General features: G+C 38.5%; 2 protein-coding genes across 2 annotated transcripts; both read left to right on the top strand.

Annotated features, from left to right (window-relative positions):
* Positions 1-1,327: 1,327 nt before the first annotated feature.
* On the top strand, positions 1,328-2,600 carry LOC130546607 (uncharacterized). The gene is made up of 3 exons (XM_057321970.1): positions 1,328-1,731; positions 1,847-2,065; positions 2,193-2,600. The coding sequence occupies exons 1-3, from the start codon at positions 1,393-1,395 to the stop codon at positions 2,409-2,411; spliced, it is 777 nt and encodes a 258-aa protein (XP_057177953.1). The 5' UTR covers positions 1,328-1,392; the 3' UTR covers positions 2,412-2,600.
* A 754-nt stretch (positions 2,601-3,354) lies between these two features.
* On the top strand, positions 3,355-20,829 carry LOC130545991 (chondroitin sulfate proteoglycan 4-like). The gene is made up of 10 exons (XM_057321002.1): positions 3,355-3,487; positions 4,718-4,881; positions 7,486-10,968; positions 11,492-11,965; positions 13,181-13,357; positions 14,055-14,253; positions 14,376-14,507; positions 14,852-15,024; positions 16,128-16,305; positions 17,395-20,829. The coding sequence occupies exons 1-10, from the start codon at positions 3,403-3,405 to the stop codon at positions 19,497-19,499; spliced, it is 7,170 nt and encodes a 2,389-aa protein (XP_057176985.1). The 5' UTR covers positions 3,355-3,402; the 3' UTR covers positions 19,500-20,829.
* Positions 20,830-21,129: the final 300 nt, after the last annotated feature.

The raw sequence follows: 21,129 nt of genomic DNA on the forward strand, positions 1-21,129 counted from the left end.
TAATGTAATGATTAAAAAAACTTGTTGTCTTGTTTTCTGGCACATTTAATGAGATACCATTGCATGTGTCATTCAAATAGCTTCATGCAGTTAGCTTATTTTATTCAAACACAGTATGATTCAGTAATTGACTGTAACATACAATTTTCTTATCCTCGAAACTCAAACCATTATTTGATGACTTAAGATCGTGCTTATCAAAAGCACGATTTTATGTTTGCATTTGGCGAGCTACAGAAATTATATTTTGCGTGCATATGATACGCACGTGTTTTGCGTGCACTTTTTATGTACATACCGACTTAACCCACACCATACCAAGGGGTAATCATATGCACGTAAAAAGTAATGAATGCGTATAAATAGCAAGCCAAATACAAACATAAACTCTTACTATAGATAGGCAGTACTAGTAGATCGGGTAGGATATTTAAATAATTAAATTAATATTATAAATGTATGAATAGTCCACTGATTCCAGGCCACCTGGAATTGTCCCCGTGCTCCATGTCCGTTCCAGGGCTGATAGTGGTGAGCTGCTGCCAGTACAAGAAACAATTATTTTTTTCTTGATGATGCATAAGAGATCTATGAGATCAAATAAATTCACTTAATCGAGCAGATGAATGGACTGTGCTGCAAACATATAAAAAGTATCTGCATTTCTTGCTTTGGTCTTCGTCAGAAGCGACTTGCACCACCTGCTGGTGAAGCGGTCAGGCAGCAGGTAGAGATCATGCATTGGCGGAATCGGCGCTCTATTGCTTCTCCTGGGATTCCCGGATGTGAAACTTTGAATTTCAAGTCGAATTTGAACCACTGAATTTGTGGAAGCGAATTTTTAAACCGAAATAATATGGACTGAAAATTGTCTGTCGAAAATTAAAGGTTGTATTTTATAACATGTTGAATTTTTTAAGTGAAATTTAAAAGGCGAATTTTGATTATTGAACTTTTTAACGGTGAAATTGTGCGTGAAATGTTTCAATTTGAAATATTCACAGCTTAAATATACAACCATATTGAATTGCAGACTCTAAAAATGCAAGCACTGGTAATGCAACAGCTTTATTTTTGATTAGTGGTAATTCAACATGCTTTTTGCTTCAAAGACTAATGGCATTGAAATACTTCCATACATTTGGGGAAAATGTTTGTGAATTTATGAATTGTGTTTTGTAAATGTATTATTATTGAGGCTGATCTGTCTCCATAGAGAACGATGACGTAAGTTAGTTATATTATTAGCATACTGAATTGCTATCGTATTTGTTATTCTGTGTATTTTCTGCATATTTTTCAGGATGTCAGCGAACAGATGGCCATACAGCCGCCCGGCGCCGGTGCAGCTGGTTTGTGTGGGGACCCGAACAAGACATCGTGCGGCCTCGTATGAAGTGGAAGATAAACGTCTACAAAACGACATCCAGCAGCGTGTTAACCAACGGAGAAAGGATTTACATGACGCACGAAAACGGCAGCATCTCATCTTTTGAAGAGTGCTTGGCTTATATAATAAAAGACTATGCTTTCTATGTCAAGAACGGAAATAATTGTATCTCTTTAGGTCCCACCACTAAAAAGTTTAGATGTGCTCTTCTTGATATAGCTGAGGATGTTCAGAGAATGGCGAGAAACATTCTCAATCCACCTTCACATGAAATGACGGGTGATGAAGACAACATATTCATTAGAAGCAGCTTTGTGTCACTTCATGGATACATAGAAAAGGTGAGTGAATATTACACCTTTATTTATTTTTATAACTGGTTGCAATTGTTACATGCTTTATAATTGCACCTGGGTACCTTTCAATCATTACTAAAGTTTTGCTATTTGGTTGAAGTTGTCCAGTTCCAGGATGATTCATCGCAGGGATGGAGATGTCCCGGTCCGTGATCTCGTCCTGAGATGTGGGGACAAACTCATTGAGGCGTCGCTCTGGCAGGACGAAGCTTTGGCTGAACTCTATGAAGGGGCCCAGATTCTGGTCACTCACCTGAGGGCTACGATCAAGCCCAATGGAAGGGCCAAATTGAATTCGTCATGTTTTTCATCCGTTGAGGTATACACTATATTCTAGCTGTTAGTTTTTTGCATACAACATTAGATTTCAAGAGATGAGACACATATTAAAGCCATAACCACCCCATAAGTGAATGACTGAGTTATGTTTTGCTATTTATATCAAGCTTCCTGACCATCCTCGAACCAGAGAGTGGTTTACCATCATAGGCATCTTAGAGAACGAAGATGATCTAGTTCTTCTTTCAGACAGCTTTGTGGTTTACAGTATGTCTGCTGATCTCTTCCCGGGCACCAGCTCTGACTTGTTAGAAAGGCTGCCTCTAAACGTGGAAGTGGAGCAAGCTAATTTTAGGGTCCACACTATCCAGTATTTGGAACAGTAAAAGTAATAAGTAATTGTGTCATTTTGTTGTTATTGTCTGCATAAATATTTTTTGTTCTTGTTCTGTGCACACGCTTTCTCTATGGACGTGTTACTGTTAATGTACATGTTATAATGTGCCTTATTAAGCTGTACATCCTATTCAGGTATAGGTAATAATTATTTTTACCCATTCTCAAGGCACATCCTAAATGTTGATGTTATTGCTGGATTTAAGAATTAATGCCTGTGTCTTGTTTGTAACGCTAGGTTGAGTTTGTAGGAAAAACATGTTGATCGAATACATATTGTATTGTTACATCTGTTTTGATTTTTACTAAAACAGATATTTGAAGGATAGAATAAAAAAACACACGATTAGCAAGGTTTCAACTGTTTAGGAACTTATTTACGACCTCTCTAGTTTATACCATAGGGTCTCAAAGCTAACACATGATGCCGTTTTTAATGGTTCAACTAATGGTCATTGTAAAAGTGATTAGACTTGACTGTATATGAGAATAACCACATTCAAATCAAAGCATTTATGTCTATATTATTCAGATTTTTGATTATAAGCTTAGATACTTATTTTCTTACGTATTCCTATGCTTATTATAGACATTTGCTATATTTATTAAATACTACAATTTACAAAAAAAGACTAAATCTATTTGTTCTTTTGTGAAATTACTTGTCTTTAACATAGCCATCCTAAGTAATCCATATAATAAAATATTGATTTGACAAGAACAGATTAACTGTTATTTTTGCATAAAATGTTATTGTGTTTATGAATATTTATGAAGAGACTGGCCTTCTCCCTGCATCTCTGGCTTGAAGTCCAGAGGGGGCGGGGTTAACGTCACACGCCTGTGACGTGTCTGGTCGACGACACTTGCAGGTACAGGACGGCGATTTAAAAAGTTAACAGTGATTTCAGCTGGACGGATGCAATGGACGGACTTTTGGTGATGTTGTGTGAAGGACTTTGAATGGGGCCGATATAAAACATGCGGATTCACATTTCCTTTGTGTGGAAATTATTTGGGGGCGTGTTTGCGCTTCTTTCATTGAGTGGTGGTCAAGTTTGGGGAGGTGAGTAAAGAATATCTCTTCGTATAGTGCACATATTATTACTCTAACGTTCCAAGCACGTACAAATGTATTAATTACACATGTTAAAAATGTATGAGGCTACTGTTTGTTTCTTTGAGACTTATAATTGTAATAATAATTTTCATGGTTAAGTCAAAGTCAGCATAGCCCATATGTCTAAACACATGGAGTGACGTGGAGGGATAAATGAATACCTCACCGTACAAAGATACTTATGCATATGTCTGATATGGGATTACATATAATCCGATCTGTCCAAGTTAATATTGTTTACCTGAATGGATGCGCTCTTCCCTATACCCTCATAGAGACAGAAAACTGCAACGCATTTCAACACAGTAGAACAGAAGAGCAAAGGAGGAACATTAAACGTTTAAAAATATGAAGTGTTAAGAATTTTGTAAATAACTTTGTAAAGTAAATACTTTTTATAAAGGTATTTCTTCTATGTGGGCATGAAAGGAAATCCTATTTATGTAACTAGCACAGCTTGCCAGTGATGTTGAAAAGTTCACAACCACTGTCAGTTTAGGTAAACAAAATACGTCATTACTGATGTTTTCTTATCACAGTGCTTGAAAAAAACAAAGTCCATAAAAAAAGAACAAGGTACAACATGCATTAAGATAGATGTCATTAATCTGTTTTACTTTTTAATGTTTTGTTGCAAAACCAGCTAAACCGACAACTGGGACCCTTTTGATGATGTCTCTATTAATATTGAAATAAATCTCTCAAAACTCCGTCCATGAGATCACAAGTGTTATAATACATGTTCATTCCTTTGTACCTAACTTTATTGAATTTTTTGACACAGTGCTCTCCAAATGAAGCTGTCCTGCTTTTAAAAGGCCTTCAGCACATTAAAATGCATTAATTGAATTCTCATGAAGCATTGGAGGACAACAGCACTTAGTCTAAACTGCTTTAGGCAGTAGAGCGGCAGCTGTCCCAGAGCTGTTGAAGTGACTGGTTAACTCAATTTTACAACAACAGCAGTGCCTAACTGAGAACAAAGTTATTCAAGTTACACTAGACATAATGTCATGTATATGACATCATATACTTGTCTTGATGTTTTTAAGCCGAACAATGTATTTAGCCTCTGGCACGTGTCCGTTGCCCTTAAAAGTGCTGGCTATAAAACTTTAATCATGTTGTGTGTGTTGTATTGGTTTTAATGGTATACAAAAACACATAACGTTACAGCTTCATTCTATGGAGATGGCTTTGTGCTTCTGAAAACTGTCGAGCTGTCCAGTCAAACATCTTTCCATGTGCGGTTTCGAACATCTGGATCCAATGGCCTGCTTTTCCTGGCGGCTGGAGAGACAGACTTCCTCTGGGTGGGGCTGCACTCCGGCCGAATACAGGTGATTCAATGAATCTTCCTATTATGATGTCACTGGAAAAGCACATAGGTCACTATGCATTTACACTTAGTTTATTGCATAGATAATTGTTTTGATAATAGTACAACTTATTATTTGGTTATATGGTGCATGAATACATATATATAAAACTGCCATATATTTTGTTAATTAGGCATTAATAGTTTATTATTTACACTATATTTCACTTACATGCATTTTTTGAATGAAGGTAAAATTCAGTGTAGATTTAAGTATGCATTCTATTTCAGGGATTTGGAATTTGATAGGAGTTAGGAATTGTATAAGAATACAATCTTTGCTTAAGATTACTGCAGTTTTTAAATGCTTTAACATAGTTGGACTATTGTAAAACATTGCATATACAGTAACAAGGATGCATGTCATAGTAAGATACAGCTTAAAACAGACAGGTACCCACACGCAAAAACAAAAGGCAAGTGATTTCTTGTCGCTTACAGACAGAAAAAATCTCTGTCAATATTCGGTGCCTCAACTTGCACCACAGTTTTCTTTTTCGTGCTGACGAAATACTGACGTTGTGATTCTAATTTGCCAGCTCGTTGTTTAACCTTAAATTTACTTTTGCCATTTCATAGTTCATTTCTATTCATTAATTAATTTCTATTAATGACAAACATGTCACTGGAAAGGCCTCTAGAAGGCACATTTGACCACAAAATTTATATTATTGCAATATAAATTATGTAAAAAAGGTAATTGGACTAAAATAACTTTCTGCTAAGTAATTTTTTTGGTCAGCCATAAATTTGCCAGGTGTCTTCTTTCATAAGAGACTGACCTTGGGTGTGTATTAGAAAGCGTTTACAACCATTTAAGTTTATGAAAACTGTGCATTTTCATGTGTATTCTCAACACATTTTAGTGACAGTAAAATGTTAATTAATTAAAAGATTATATATTATGAGCATGCCATGATACATGAAAGCGATACATGAATGCATTTTTTTCTTAATAACATATCATTCTTAAATACATGCAAAAACAGTATCGCAGTTTTCGAGGTATGCAAACATTACGTTTTTTTGTTGTTTTGACCAGTTTGTCCATTTTTTATTGTGTGCAGATTATTGCAAATAAAGAAATGTCAGTAGTTCACAGAACGAAACAAACATGATCATTTTACTTCAACATGTACCTATAAATAGTAAATTCTGAAAAACAGAAAACAGTTTTGGTTAGAGATGCACTGATTGCAATTTTCTTTGCCGATTCCGATTTCCGATTTTATTACAAGTGAAACCTGCCGATTCCGATTTTTGCCGATTCCGATTTTTGCCGATTCCGATTTTCTATCCACAAACTATAATTGACAGTATACTGTATATAAAACCATATTAACTTTTCTTCAATACACATTTTTTTTATTTTCATTGAATAAATGATTGAACATTACAATTTCCCCAAATGCAGTTCTCCAAGCTGCATTAAATTACAGAATCTTCTCTTTCCCAAACAACTCTTAAATTGAAGAACTCTGTGACTGAAAAGAAGTACAAATAATAAAATATAACTAAACATGTCACTTAATTTACCTTTTTCATTTTTGTACTCATCTCACAAAAGTCTAAGATAACAATAAAATACTTCAACTTTATTCTCGTCTGTTTCCGTTTATGAAACTAACATTGCTTTATTTCATTTTTTCTGAAATGTTAAATAAATTGTCTTTATCTTGGGTCTGTAGTATTAAAAGAAGTGGGTTGATTTTTGCTGCAACTTCAATAAAAAAGTTAAAAACCTTATGAGTGAATTCTACTCTAAAGATGTATATGTATTTGCAGTTTTTTGTGTTAGTAAAGAACTCAATCAGATATACATCACATATATTGGTTGATTTATTTATTTTTTTTTTTTTTGTTTTTTAAAAACAAGTAGAAGTCGTGTTGAATGTCATTTTACCTAAGTGAAATAACCACAGTTTTAACGTAAGACAAGCAATCAGGTTGAGTGGAATTTACGTTTGTTTTACACAGAGTGAACGACTTCAACATGAGTTTAGCATGTGTCAGAGTTTAGCATGATGCTAATAGCATCACTGTTAGCATACATACCCCATGTAGACGGAGCAGCGAGAGATGAACTACAGTGCACCTTTTTGTCTGTACAGTACATGATGCGTGTGCACGCGCGTGCAGAGCGGACATGAGAGATGCGCGTCAGTCAGCAGAGACTCGCGGTCCGGTGGACCCACATGCCAGTATAAACGAGCCGTGAAAGACAGGCTGTGCGCGTGCATGTTTACATGTTTACTGGCGGCTTTGAGTGTACTGACGGCTGTGACGTTCTTGCCCGCATCACGGGCAACAGAAGATCGGCTTGGAATCGGCGAGACGTGAGACTGACCGGCCGGTCACCGGTCGGGCCGATCATACGAAAAATCGTCCGATTCCGATCTCTGGCCGGTCAATCGGTGCACCTCTAGTTTTGGTGTGATCTTGTAATATTTTACAGATCTGTCTGTTCTGTAATAGAATTTTCTATCAATAGCAATTAACATATATAATTTAGTATATATATATATATATATATATATATATAACTACTTAAACATTTTTCCGTCAGGTACGGATTGATCTTGGATCTGGAGAACTCACTCTCCGGTCTGACAAGAGCATTGCTTTGAATGACCTCACCTGGCACACAGTAGAACTTGATCATGATCATGACAACATCACGCTTACTGTGGATAAAACCTCCCTCAGCACTGTTAAGATGCAAGGGTCCGACTTTGAACTGAGCATCCAGGATGGACTTTTCGTCGGCGGTGTCCAGGATCTGAATAGACCATACCTCTCTGCACACCAGACATTTGGCTTTCGAGGTTGTTTGGATGAAGTTTTCTTTAATGAACATAACCTCCTCTCCTCTCTTAGGCCTTACGCCGGATACAAAATGATTCACGAAGCGTCGCTTGGCTGCAGCCCACAGTTTTCAGCCACTGTGAACGACTCAATGAGTTTTTTCAGTTCCAAAGCGTACATGACTCTGCCTACATGGGAAGTGCCGCAAGAAGGCGTATTTGAATGTGAACTGCATACGTTGCATTCAGAAGGGATTCTTCTGTACTGCTCTGCGGGCCACGGTAACTACATTGCCCTGGAAATTGAAGAGGGACACCTTGTTGCAGTTGTTAAAATAGGTGGAAGTAAAACAGTATTACGTTCCTTCATGGCTATCGGTGATGGGGGATGGCATACGTTGAGACTCTATTTGTCCCATATGAATCTACAGTTTACTGTGGGTTTGGAGATGCACAATTCGAGCTTTGGCGTAAATGTCAGTACCTTAAAGCTTACTGGACCTCTTTACCTCGGTGGGGTGAATTTTGACACATATGCAGAAGTACGTAAGAATGGACTGCTCTCTACGGTTGCTAAGCGTATCGGAGGAGGGTCATTCAAAGGCTGTCTTAGAAACATCCGCGTAAATTATCAAAGGACGGGACTTCCGAGAGCATTGGTCACTAAGGATATTTCTGTTGGTTGTGAAGCACGAACGCAGCTTGGACCCAGTAACACAAGTCTATTAATAGTTACTACAGATTCTGAGGCAGACAAGCGACATTTTCCTTTGCTTAAAGATTTAGAGATTCTCGAGGGCGGATGTGCGCCACTGGAGCCGAAACACATTAGGATTAACCTGGAGTTCAGCAAATTTGGGATTCATCAATCCCAGGTTATGTTCCGCATCCAAGAGCAGCCGGTGCACGGGCAACTCCGTCTGGACGTCGCCTCCGATATGGAGGAAAACACCTTCAGTATGCAGGACCTCTGGCACGGCAGGGTCATGTATGTCCATGGAGGCTCCGAGGACCTACTCGACTTTTTCAAGTTTTCCATCTTCACCAGCAGCAAAAAGGAAGTGCCCGGTTATCTCAAAGGGAACCGCCTGCACAGATTTAACATCAGTATCACGTCCGTCAACGACGCCCCCGAATTAAGCCTCCCAGAGGGCAGTCTCTTCATTTTGCTGGAGCACTCAAAACGCCGTTTGACCACGGATGTCCTCAGGGTCATTGATCCCGATACTAATTCCACAGATCTGATATTCTCAGTCCTTGGTAACCTCAATGCCCAATCAGGCTTTTTGGAGGTCGAGGAACGTCCAGTGACCTCATTTACCCAGCATGATCTTGAGCAAGGTAAAGTGAGTTACGTCCACAAGGGTGTCAAGAACTCCAGAATGGCTCTCAGGGTGAGTGACGGAGATAAGGTGAGCAACACCGTGGTGTTTAGGATCATGGCTGTTCCCCTGAAACACAAAGTCACCAACAACACTGGAGTGGAGGTAACCCAAGGCGGCGCAACATGTATTACGAACAAACATCTAGCTGTTCAAGTGAATGTCGCTAAACAGTCGGTCGAGATTCGCTATGATGTCACAGTGCCACCAATGTATGGAGAGCTACAAAGACTTCATTCTAGTGGGCAGTGGAAGCCAACGACTACATTTACACAGAAGCTTCTTGAAAAGGAGCGTCTTAGATATCGCAGCACCTTCCACGGGACCCAGCAAAGTAACGTCACCGACAGTTTCAAATGTAAAGTCACCGTCAGCTCGCTAACTACGGACGAATTGTTGTTTATCGTGAAGATACGTTGGATTCGTTACAAAATCCCCAGAAATAAGATCGAGACTGACGGTGAGCACAGAGTAATATTGACACCTCAAGAATTCCACATTGTCACCAAAGGTGTAAGACTTCCAGAAAGCGACCTTCACATTCGTATGTTGACATTACCCAGAAAAGGAAATCTGTTTCTAGATAATACTATTTTAAAAAAGAACTCCACGTTTACTCAACAAGACATTAGTGATCATAAATTACAATATGAGGTAACAGAAAAGCCTCATGAGGATACTCGAGACGTGTTTCACTTTCAGGTGTTCTCGAAATTCGCCATGTCAGGAATTCTTGAGTTCAGAATCAGTATCAAAGCAAATATTCATGAATTGGTTTTAAATAATCATGGACTTGCTCTTTTGGAAGGGGAGAGCAAGGTCATAACTAAAGAAATGCTTTACTCAGAGACACCCATCAATGGAGAAATACACTACAGTATCACCAGCACCCCTAAACATGGAATGTTAAAGAAAATATTGCGCTCTAACTCCTCCTTCAGCAGTGACATCATAACGTTCACCAATCAGGATATATTAGAAGAAAGTATCTTGTATGTCCATGATGATAGTGAAACCACACACGATGCGTTTACGTTCCAGGTTACATCTGTTGACTCTCCCAAAACGAAGACCGGTGGCACGGAGGGCACCTTTAATATTTCCATCCAGTTGGTTAATGATGAGAAACCCATCCGTGTTGTTGATAAAGTGTTTCATGTTGTACGTGACAGCCAGCGGTTACTTTCACTGGAAGACCTGTGCTATCATGATCCCGATACTGACTTTGATGACAAAGACCTGCTTTATACCAGACGAAAGATCCCAATGGGTGAGCTTGTCCTTGTAAATGACACCACACACAAGCTTTATCAATTCTATCAGAAAGATTTAGAAGAGAGAAGAGTGCTGTTTGTTCACAAAGGGGTGAGTTACGGTCGGTTTGTCCTCTTCGTATCGGACGGAAAACACTACACATCGACATTACTTGAGGTCTCCGCTCAGGACCCATATGTAAAGGTGGTTAACAACACTGGTCTGTTGGTCCAAAAAGGTCAGATGGCCATCTTAAAGTCGGATCATTTCAGTATAATCACTAATGTAGATGTTAGGCGTGATGAGGAAGTTGTCTTTGAGGTGTTTCAACCACCAAGCCATGGGACTCTTTACCGCAACAACATCAAAACAAATACTTTTACACAGCACGACTTGAAGATGGGCTACGTGATGTATCATCACGATGACAGCGAAATCCTGGCCGATTCTTTTAACTTCACCAGTAAGGTGAGAGGGGTCCAGCTGGATGTGAGCGTGGCTGTTAAGGTGTATCTTGAGAGCCATCAACAGCCCCCAAAAGTCATCCACAATAATCCAATCCTGGTGGAGGAGGGAAAACCGGTCAAAGTCAACAAGAAGGACCTCAAGGTTGGTTAGTTTTACTTTTATAAAATCATGATATAATTTATGAGTTTGTCTCGTGCAGACATTAAATCTACGATGTTAAGTGGCGTTACTTTATAGTACTTGAAGTTCTATGTACAGTATCTGGAATCTGTGAACATGCTAAAAGAGACCAGAAAAGCTTAAAGGGACAGTTCACCTAAAAATAAAAATTCTGTCATCATTTATTCACCCTCATGTGGTTCAAAACCTGTATATGACTTTTTCTTTGGAAGACAAAAGAATATGTCTCGGTGGTTTTGTAATTATGGAAGTCAATTGGGGTCAGTGTTGTTTGGTTACCAACATTCTTCAAAATATCTTCTTTTGTGTTCTGCAGAAGAAAGAAAGTCATACAAGTTTGAAATGACATGATGGTGTGTGAATAATAAAATAATTTGCATTTTCAGGTCAAATATCCCTTTAAGTAGCATTTAATTCTATAACTTGGCTACATAATGCCAAGAAATGCGAACTATTATCTATATTCTTGTGTGGTCTGTTCTAGGTCATTCATGAGGATAACACACCTCATGAGATCATGTATACTGTGAAGACGGCACCAGCTCATGGTTTTCTGCGGTCCTCTGCTCTAGAAGAAGATCACTACCGTGGTAGTCCGGAGAAGCCCATCATAAGCTTCTCACAGGCTGATATCAACGAAGGACACATTCAGTACGTCCAAACGAAACATGGAAACATTAATGACTCTTTCTCGCTTGACGTGACCAATAGCATTCTAACGGTGTACAATCTCATAGTCTCAGTGGATATTATACCACAGCACATCACTTTAGGGGTGTCTAATGTGACTCTGAAAGAGGGTTCATCTAAAGCCCTCACTCAAGACGTCATCAAAGTCACCAGCAGACACTTTCATGGATTCCAGCTTGTTTATCTTGTGACTGTGGGACCTTATCATGGTCAGATTGAGCACTCGAGGACCCCGGGTGTTCCCATTCCATCCTTCACCAGAGTTCAGGTGAGCTTCACTTCACCCTGTTATTTTCTCTGCACTGATGTAGGGCTGCATAATCATGACTCTTAAGTTGCTCAAAATTATAATTATTACTTTTATGATTATTGTGTTTGAAAACAAATGACACTTTAGCCCACATGAAAAAAATACTATAGTATACTACAGTATTTACTACAATATAGTAAACAGTAGTAAACAGTGGTTCTCAGGGGGGCCCAGCTGACTTCGAAGGGGGCCTCAAAATGACTAATATTTGAACATTTGACAAAATGAGCATCGTAAGACATTAAAAAACTAAAAAGCAAGACACTACTTATTATTTGGCCATTTTTAACGAATAAACATTTAACAGCCAATGCCACTCTCTAAATACCATTTTATTGCTAGAAATTGTGAGTTTTTGTGAGGGGGAAGGGGGCCTTTGAATATTGTTGAATACAATGGGGGCCTTAGAGCCAAAAAGGTTGAGAGCCCCTGCTGTAGAGTATTATATAGTACTTACTATAATAAATAGTAAAACTGTAGTAAAGACTAGTATTTTAGTAAGGTTCAAAAACACTTAAGTATCTAGGAATGTTACTGCAGTTTACTATAGTAAATATAGTATATTCATTTTTTTACATGAGATTATTGCAGTTTCATTTGTTGCAACTTATTAGTATTACTTTATGTGAAATATTGACTAAAAGTCAAACATTAAAGGGATACTCCATCCCAAAATCCAAATTCTGTCATCATTTACTCACCCTCAAGTTATTCCAAACCTGTATACATTTCTTTGTTCTGATGAACACAGAGAAAGATATTTGGAAGAATTTTAGCAACTGACAGTTCTGGGGCATCTTTGATACAATTGTAGGAAAAATGACAATGGTAGTCAATGGTGCCCCAGAACTGTTTGCTTTCCTGAATTCCTCAAAATATCTTATCTTATACAAAAAATTCTACTAACCAATTTATACATGATTGGAACAACTTAAGGGTGAGTAATTCATGACAGAATTTTCATTCTTAGGTGGATACAGTACCTTTAAGTCTATTGTTTGGATGTTTTTAGAGTACAAAAGAAACTTGATACTTGGTGAATTACCTACAGCTCATGATGTAAAAGAACAACAATTGTGCATAAACATTACAGCGTCATTATGATAACTACATATAAAGTAAACGATATATAATATGTGTTACGGAGCAACATTTTATATTTTTTCTTCACAGGCTGAACATGGGTTTATATTCTATGTCCATGATGGAAGTGAGACCAGGGCTGATAATTTTACAGTGGTGGCCAATGATACGGATCTCAGGAAGCACAGTTTGCCTTTTATTGTTTATGTCAATATAACACCCATAAATGATGAAGCCCCAGTTGTAACTGTCAACAGAAACCTCAAGGTGAGTTTTTTTTAATAATGTGTATTGTACATTATGGCTACTGTAAATTATACTAACACTTTTTCTTCTACAGTATATATTGCATTTGTCAACATGAAAATGTGATAGCAATCTGCTAAGTATAATACATCTTTTTTGTTTGAATCAAAATGGTGTTCGGACAGTGGGTTTTCCAAAACCCTGTATTTTTCACACAAGGTTTTATATCCACTTATTTATTCATTTTTAATTTGTGCACCACAATAATATGTTTGATTTAAACCAATTTAAGGAATATCTCTTAGAGATAGAAATAAAAAGAATACCAGTTAATCCTATGGCTTGGAGGTCTAGACTTGAAATGCCTATTTTCACCACCAGGAGGCTCAATAAACACTAGTAAAAATGTGAAACCTCCATCACCAAAGAGCGGTTTATCAATCAGAGGGCCTCAAGATGACTTAAATCGATTTGAAATAAAACACACAATTAATCAACTAAAACAATTAAGATATTCAAGATCAATATATCTTTCTAGTTATGACAAGATCTAGAATATTTTACCGGGTAGAAATTGTGAATGGGGGACTTTCTAAAATTGTTGTGGACAATGGGGGGATTCAAAAAGTCAAAAAGGTTGAGCACCACTGCCTTAGAGAAAGTGAGATCGCATGCAATGTGTTATAATTGGTTTTCAATGCCTTACTTTTGTTTATAGGTGTGGAAAGGGTCTGTGACAGAGATAACTACCGAAGACCTTAGCTCTAATGATCCAGATTCTCCTCCAGAGACACTAGAATTCATCATCACACCACCAAATAATGGGCATGTGGCCCTGAAGAGCGCCCCCTCCAGACCAATTCTGAACTTCACACAGGAGCACATCAATCACGGCCAGCTGGTGTTTGTACATAGTGGTTAGTTTAATGTGCCTTTCAGTTGCTAATATTGTACTTCCCAAATGTATCAGTCATAAGACATGATGGCTTGATCTTTCAGGTAGAAATATAGCAGGTTTGTGGTATTAATGTTTTGACAGGTGCCGTGTCAGGAGGATTTCACTTTCAAGTCAATGATGGGCTGAACTTTGCTCTAAGACAGATCTTCAGTGTCACAGCTCAATCTCTGGTCATAAGCTTGGAGAAAAATGAAGAGCTGAGAGTGCTCCCAGGTTCAATTTCATTACTGGATATGTTTTAACCCCTTTTTTTGCTTCTTGTTTTCCAACTCCATTGTCTAATGCTGTGATACTGTATGTACAGATATTGTTATAAGCAAACTAAAAAAGTCAACCCACTATATAAAATGTGTGTGTAAGACCATAGTGCACATGGAAATAGATAAGTAAACACAACAAGTGGCATTGGCTAGACAATGGACTATTCATGGCTTTGATAATATACTGAGACTATTCATCCGATTTATTAAAACAGTTAAAGATACAGATATTAGTACGTCACAGATATTACATCTTTTGTGTAGTGCAGAGGATTTATGTCCTGCATCCTTTTGCAGGTTCTTCAAAGTTTATTTCTGAAGACGAGCTGTTGGCAATCACAAATGACTATGGTGATATTACAAATCGCACCATCACCTATACTGTGACCTCTCCTCCAAGATACGGCAGACTTATGGCGAAACAAATGGACAATTCCACACAAGAAATCTCTTCCTTCACCCAAACCATGGTACAGTTAGTATTTATTAAAGGGATACTCCACCCCAAAATGAAAATACTGTCATCATTTACTCACCCTCCAATTTTTCCAAACCTGAATAAGTTCTGATGAACACAAAGAAAGATATTTGGAATATCTTGAATGTTAGCAACGGACATTTCTGGGACATTGACTACCATAGTATGAACAATTATTGTATCATTTTTTTGTTCTGTTGAACACAAAATGAAATATTTTGAGGAATTTAGGAAAGCAAACAGTTCTGGGGGCACGTTGGACCACCATTTAAATGTTTCCTACAATGGTAGTCAATGATGTCCCAGAAATATCAGTTGCTAACATTTTTCCAAATATCTTTCTCTGTGTTCATCAGAACAAATAAATGTATACAGGTGTGGAACAACCTGTGGGTGAGTATTTCATGACAGAATTTTCATGTTTGGGTGCACTATCCCTTTAAACAACTTGGGGTTTTTTGTGCGACTAAATCTGAATTTGGTTGGCTGATATAAAAATATTTCATTCTGTTCTGGTATAAACTCTAATCGCTTTAGGTCATGTTGGTTTCATCATTTGTAAAAATAATCTCATATTTATTTTAATTTGTGTAATAACCCAGATGACCTGGTGTTATGATCAATTGTTTGAGCGTTTGTAATCGGGAAATCACATGTGGAATGTTGCGACTAGCCAGTCGGAATCAAGTGTTTCAGAGCGCTGTGTAATAATAAGTTAATATACTGTAAGTGTACATTTTTAAGTTAAAATCGGCTTTACATTTCAACTTACTATTTCAGATTTTGTCAGAGGCTTTACATTACTTCTACTCATCAAACGTAGTTACATAAACTCAACCACTTCACAAAATGTTTAATCTAATTTGACAATCAGTGTTTTACAGTGTACGTAAGTCACAACTGAGGATTCAGTGTATCTAGAGCGACCTTTGAGCAAAAAATATTCCTCTGGGTCATTTGAAAAGTTGTTCCGGAGCCACTGTTTCTGATTTAAAATTATATTTTAGTATGGACAAAAAAGATAGCAAACGACAACTAAAATAAATGTGACTTTTTTTGGTGGAATTTTATGACTCATTGTCACTCTTGTTTTAGGTGAAAGAAGAAGCTGTACTGTATGCACAGACTGAACCTGTTGCATGGGCAGCATCAGATTCCTTCACCTTCACTGTCTCCTGCCCTCCATCATCTCTGCAAGCTCACACCTTTAATATCCACATCTCTTATGAAAATACAGACAAAGAGCACACGAGTGCGCTTCATGCAAACACTGGTAATATCGCTGACTTCACTGTATCAAAATATAATGGGAAAAGATTTATAAAAAGAACTAAAAAACTTAAACTAATATAAGAATAAGAAAAGTCCCATTCTAGAAGAAATTTAAAGGGATACTTCACCCAAAAATGAAAATTCTGTCATCATTTACTCACCCTCAGGTTGTTCCAAACCTGTGTAGATGTCTTTGTTCTGCTGAACACACAGGAAGATATCTGGAAGATTGTCAAATCTCAGCCCCCATTGACTCCCATAGTATTTATTTTCCATACTATTGTTGTCATGGTTCTGCCCCACCTTGTCTTGCTTCTCTTGACCTAGTGGCAGAACCATGATAGAACCTCTTGTTTTATGTGGAGAGTGACGTTTTGTCCCTGTTGGTCTTCCACTCTCCAGTGTGGCGTCTCTGTTCCCGCCCTTTCGTCTCCTCGTTATTGTTTGTTAATTAGTTCATGCCCCGCACCTGCTTCCTCTTGATTTGTCCCCTTTATAATGCCCTTGTGTCTTCTGTCTCGTGCTGGATCATTGTTCTGTTGCGTCGTGTTTGTCTTTGTGGTGAGTTCTTGTTGTGTAGTTAGTTTAGTTTACAGTGTTCATGTCAAATGTTATTATTTTCAGTCTAGTTAGTTCCTGTCCGTGTTGCTATGTTTTGTTATGTTCCCCTACGTGGGTCCTTGTTTTGTATTTTTAGTTATTATTAAAGTTTGTGTTAACCCCTTACCCGCTGTCTGCATTTGGGTCCTCTGTCCTTGTCTCTGTGTCTCACCCTGAGAACCGTGACAATTGTAGTAAGTGGTGGGTGAGCTCTGACATGCTTCCAAATTTCTTCCTGTGTGTTTAGCAAAACAAAGAAATGTATACAGGTTTGGAATGATCTAAGGGTGAGTAAATGATGACAGAATTTTCATTTTTAGGTGAAGTATCCCTTTAATATGTAATATGTGATGATTATAATAAACAAAGTTTATATAGGCTCATTTTTTATATATATATATATATATTTATTTTATTAATACTTGAATATGTCCTATTTAAAATGCATATATTTAATTTATAACAACATTAATTTGTGTTTATTATTTAGGTGCTGTTGTCGCTGAGGGTAGTAGTGTTCTCATAGACGAATCAAAGCTGGATGCCTCCAACCTTTTGGGAAAGCTAGATAACGCAGAACAGCACTTTTATGAAGTCTGGTACGAAATCACTTCTCCGCCGCAGCACGGTACAATTGTTGTCGGTGAATGGAATCATACCCATGAAAGATCAAAGTTCTCACAATTCAACCTCCACAAGCATGGAATCATATACGTACATGACGACTCGGAGACCACTCATGATAACTTTACATTTGACGTGTGGCTAAACCCCAGAGGCAAGCCTGCTGAACGACCCCAGAATGCAGACCATGTGGTATCCGAATTGTTTAATATCACTGTGACCCCTGTTAATGATCAACCTCCCGTGCTCAAGACAGGAACCCCCAAACTCAAAGTGGTCTGGGGGGACACGGTGACCTTAGACCCTGAATATCTTTATGTGGAGGACCAGGACACCCCACCTCAAGAGATTCATTATACAGTAATCGGCAAGCCCAAAAATGGATTCCTTGCTTTCAAAGGTCAACTGAATAAGTCTGTTGTTACTTTTACCCAAGCTGATATAAATGATAGAAGGGTGCATTTCATTCAAAAAGGAGAACCCTCCTCAGGGGTAATCTACCTCAATATCACTGATGGATTTCACAGACCACTCTATAAGCTCTTCAGTGTGGAGGTAGAGAATATCACCATCCTTGTGGTCAACAATACTGGACTGACTCTGTTGCAAGGTCAAATGACAGTGACTCTGACACTTGAGCAGCTGGCTGCAGTCGCCAATGAGAGAAACGCATACATTAAGTATTTAGTTACGACCCCACCAAGTCACGGGACTCTCATAGTTATGGAAAACCCAGTCACACATTTTGACCAAGAGGACCTGCGCACTGGCATAGTGTTGTATCGCATGACTGACCCGTCGTCCTATCAGGACAGCTTTGAGTTCACTGTCTTCACATCTGAGACTAACCTGACTAACCAAGTGGTAAACATCACTGTCCGGCCACTGATCCATCTTGGAGAGCATGTTAGGATCCCAAACGGCATCCCGGTGAAGCTCAGAAAAGATGTCCTTGATGCAACCGAATTGGCCTCCCTTAGTGGTAGTGACCCTGTATTTGAAATCCTTGAGCCTCCGAAACATGGCAAGCTAGTCAAGGTTACATTTGGCCTTGGGGGAGCGTCTCATTCAGTGGAATCCTTTTCATTCAGGGATGTGGAACAGGGACGAGTGGCCATTGAGGAAAACATCAACTTCACTGCCGTTTATGGCAACACAACAGCAGGCAGGCACAATGTCACTGTGCTCCATCCACTTAGTGACTCATTTGTTTTCCTTTTGAAGGCGGCCAATGTTCAGCCTGCCGTGGGGGAGTTTGTGTATGTGGTATTACCCTATGACCCTGTTACAGGAAAGCACCTACTTTCAGAGCCACCTCTGTGGCCAACCAGGTTGCCGACATTTAACAGAACAACAAATTTGAAGTCACCCATGTACCCTCCATCTCATACTGGTCCGACAACAAGACCCCACAGAACGGCTGCCAAGGTGAAACCTCGAAACCGCTGGGGGAACCACACACGAAGCAGATCCACCATTCCACACGTTTCCCGTACTACAATTGGTAAACTGGGTCCTTCTCCAAAAAATACCTTAGTCAGAATGGAGTCCCTACCAAGACCTGCGTCTGATCCACTGCTTATCATTCTTCCACTTCTTGCCTGCCTCCTGCTGATTGTCATCCTTGTGGTTCTCATTCTTGTCTTCCGGCACCGCAGGGAAAAGCGGGCCCACCCAGCAATGATCCAGGATCTGACGGAGAACCCCGGAGAAGACATTTTAGCCAGAAGCCCATATCTGGGTCAACCTGAGAGAAGTCTCACCGTTCCCTCTGTAATAGTAACTCCACTTACTCCGAGTTGCCCCGGCAGCCCTCTTTTGGACACCGTACACGGCGGAGCATTGTTGCCTGCGATTGAACGAGCTGTGTCGCCGTTTCTCCTTTGCACATGGAGTCCACTTGACCCAAATTCTGTCCAGCAGTGTTCCCCAGCGACACCACCCCTTAAACAAAACCAGTACTGGGTTTGACACAACTCTTTTATTCCTACCAGAACATTGTGAACCAGTCAATGAACAGGAGGAAAGCAAGCTTCTACGTACATTAAGGTACTCAGAAAACCCACCGATTCTACTACTATTCAACCTTGTAGACTGAAGGTCGGTTGATGTAGTATTAAGGGAAAGATTCATCACCAAATAACTTGTGCATAAATTTTTAATGTTAGTTTTCTTCAGCTATAGCCATGGGCGTCGCTAGGCCATTTTTAAGGAGGCTTTAGCCCCACTAACATTTCTACTCAGCCCCCCTAAAAATTCTGCGATTCTCCATAAACTGTACACAAATTTGTGATCAATATGGAAATGGCAGACTTCAGTTCCTCCCCGTCTTTCAGCATCGCAGAGCGAGGATCAGAGGACAAGACAAGGTGTGTGTTTTTCGATAGATTGTTATAACATCTGCATCTGTGCAGTTCTTTGTCAGTAATACAGTTTACAAAATGTCATGGGGGAGTAATAGGTTTACTGCAAGTTTTCGCAGCGTTCACCCCTCATTACACCACAGCTGTTTCTTCCAACGAAAATGAAGCCCTTAACACATATGAAAGTATAGTCTTCTTTATGAAACAATCATGTTGTTGCTGTTTTCATTTGAAAACTTAACTTTTAATATAAAACATGTTACAGTGCATGTGGCATTAACTGACTCCAGCCTCATAGATGTGTTGTTTATATTGCTAATATGGATAGTCAATGTAAGTTTGAAGTTACAGTATATGTTGTTTTCTGGTTACATTTTTCTGTTTGTACTTGAACATAGAAAGAGGTTTGTACTAGAAATGCAAATAGTGAAATTTTGTATTTATACAGTAAACAGCTATGTGTGTGTGTGTGATAAGGAAGACTCGTATTTGGCCTGTTCATAATCAAATGTTATACCCATCTATGCAATACAGTGGAATGCTGCAATAAGTTTACCATCCTACCCTGTTAGTCAAACGTTTATTTTGTTTATTTATTTTTTACCATTTATACCCTCACTGGGGGCTGCGCCCCCCTTAAATGAAAATCCTAGAATCGCCCCTGGCTATAGTTTAGATCTTTTGGAGTTTTTTTTTATTATAAAATGACCATAAGTTATTAGTACCGGGTCAAAATGTCTTGCACTCACTTTTTTTGCAGTATACAATGGATAGAATGGGTTAGCGTGGTTAATACAGTTCACTGAAAACAGTTTAAGCAGAATGTTAACATCAGATCAGACATTTTGCCAAGGTTTAGAGGAAAGCAAACTATAAAGTTTAATATACAGTCTTCTTGGTTTTATAAAACATTAATATACACTCTTAAAATAAAGTTGCTTAAAAGTGAAAATGAACCTTTGACTTAATTGTTTCTTTGGGGAACAAAACTGGTTCTTAATCTATGGCATCGCTGAGATTAACATTTTGTAGCACCTTTTTCAAGAGTATAAGTAATTTTGCCTATTATCATTTCTAAGATAAATTGCTTATAAATGGTATAGTAAAAGTAGTCCTTATGCACATTAATATTTCAGTATATAAAGTTCAAGAAGTACAGGCTATCCAACAACAACTAACCCTTTTCTAATTAAATCTTTCTTGTAGTATATCAGGGGTTCTTCACTGTATTTAACAAT

This window comes from Triplophysa rosa, linkage group LG22, assembly GCF_024868665.1.
Source record: "Triplophysa rosa linkage group LG22, Trosa_1v2, whole genome shotgun sequence".
NCBI lineage: Eukaryota > Metazoa > Chordata > Actinopteri > Cypriniformes > Nemacheilidae > Triplophysa > Triplophysa rosa.

Excerpts from the sequence above, each read along its gene's own strand:
- LOC130546607 (XM_057321970.1), top strand. The coding sequence starts at position 1,393 with ATGAAGTGGAAGATAAACGTCTACAAAACGACATCCAGCAGCGTGTTA. Across the intron at positions 1,732-1,846 it reads TTCATGGATACATAGAAAAG|TTGTCCAGTTCCAGGATGAT; the intron begins GTGAGTGAATAT and ends ATTTGGTTGAAG. Across the intron at positions 2,066-2,192 it reads CATGTTTTTCATCCGTTGAG|CTTCCTGACCATCCTCGAAC; the intron begins GTATACACTATA and ends ATTTATATCAAG.
- LOC130545991 (XM_057321002.1), top strand. The coding sequence starts at position 3,403 with ATGCGGATTCACATTTCCTTTGTGTGGAAATTATTTGGGGGCGTGTTT. Across the intron at positions 3,488-4,717 it reads TGGTGGTCAAGTTTGGGGAG|CTTCATTCTATGGAGATGGC; the intron begins GTGAGTAAAGAA and ends ATAACGTTACAG. Across the intron at positions 16,306-17,394 it reads TGCGCTTCATGCAAACACTG|GTGCTGTTGTCGCTGAGGGT; the intron begins GTAATATCGCTG and ends TTTATTATTTAG.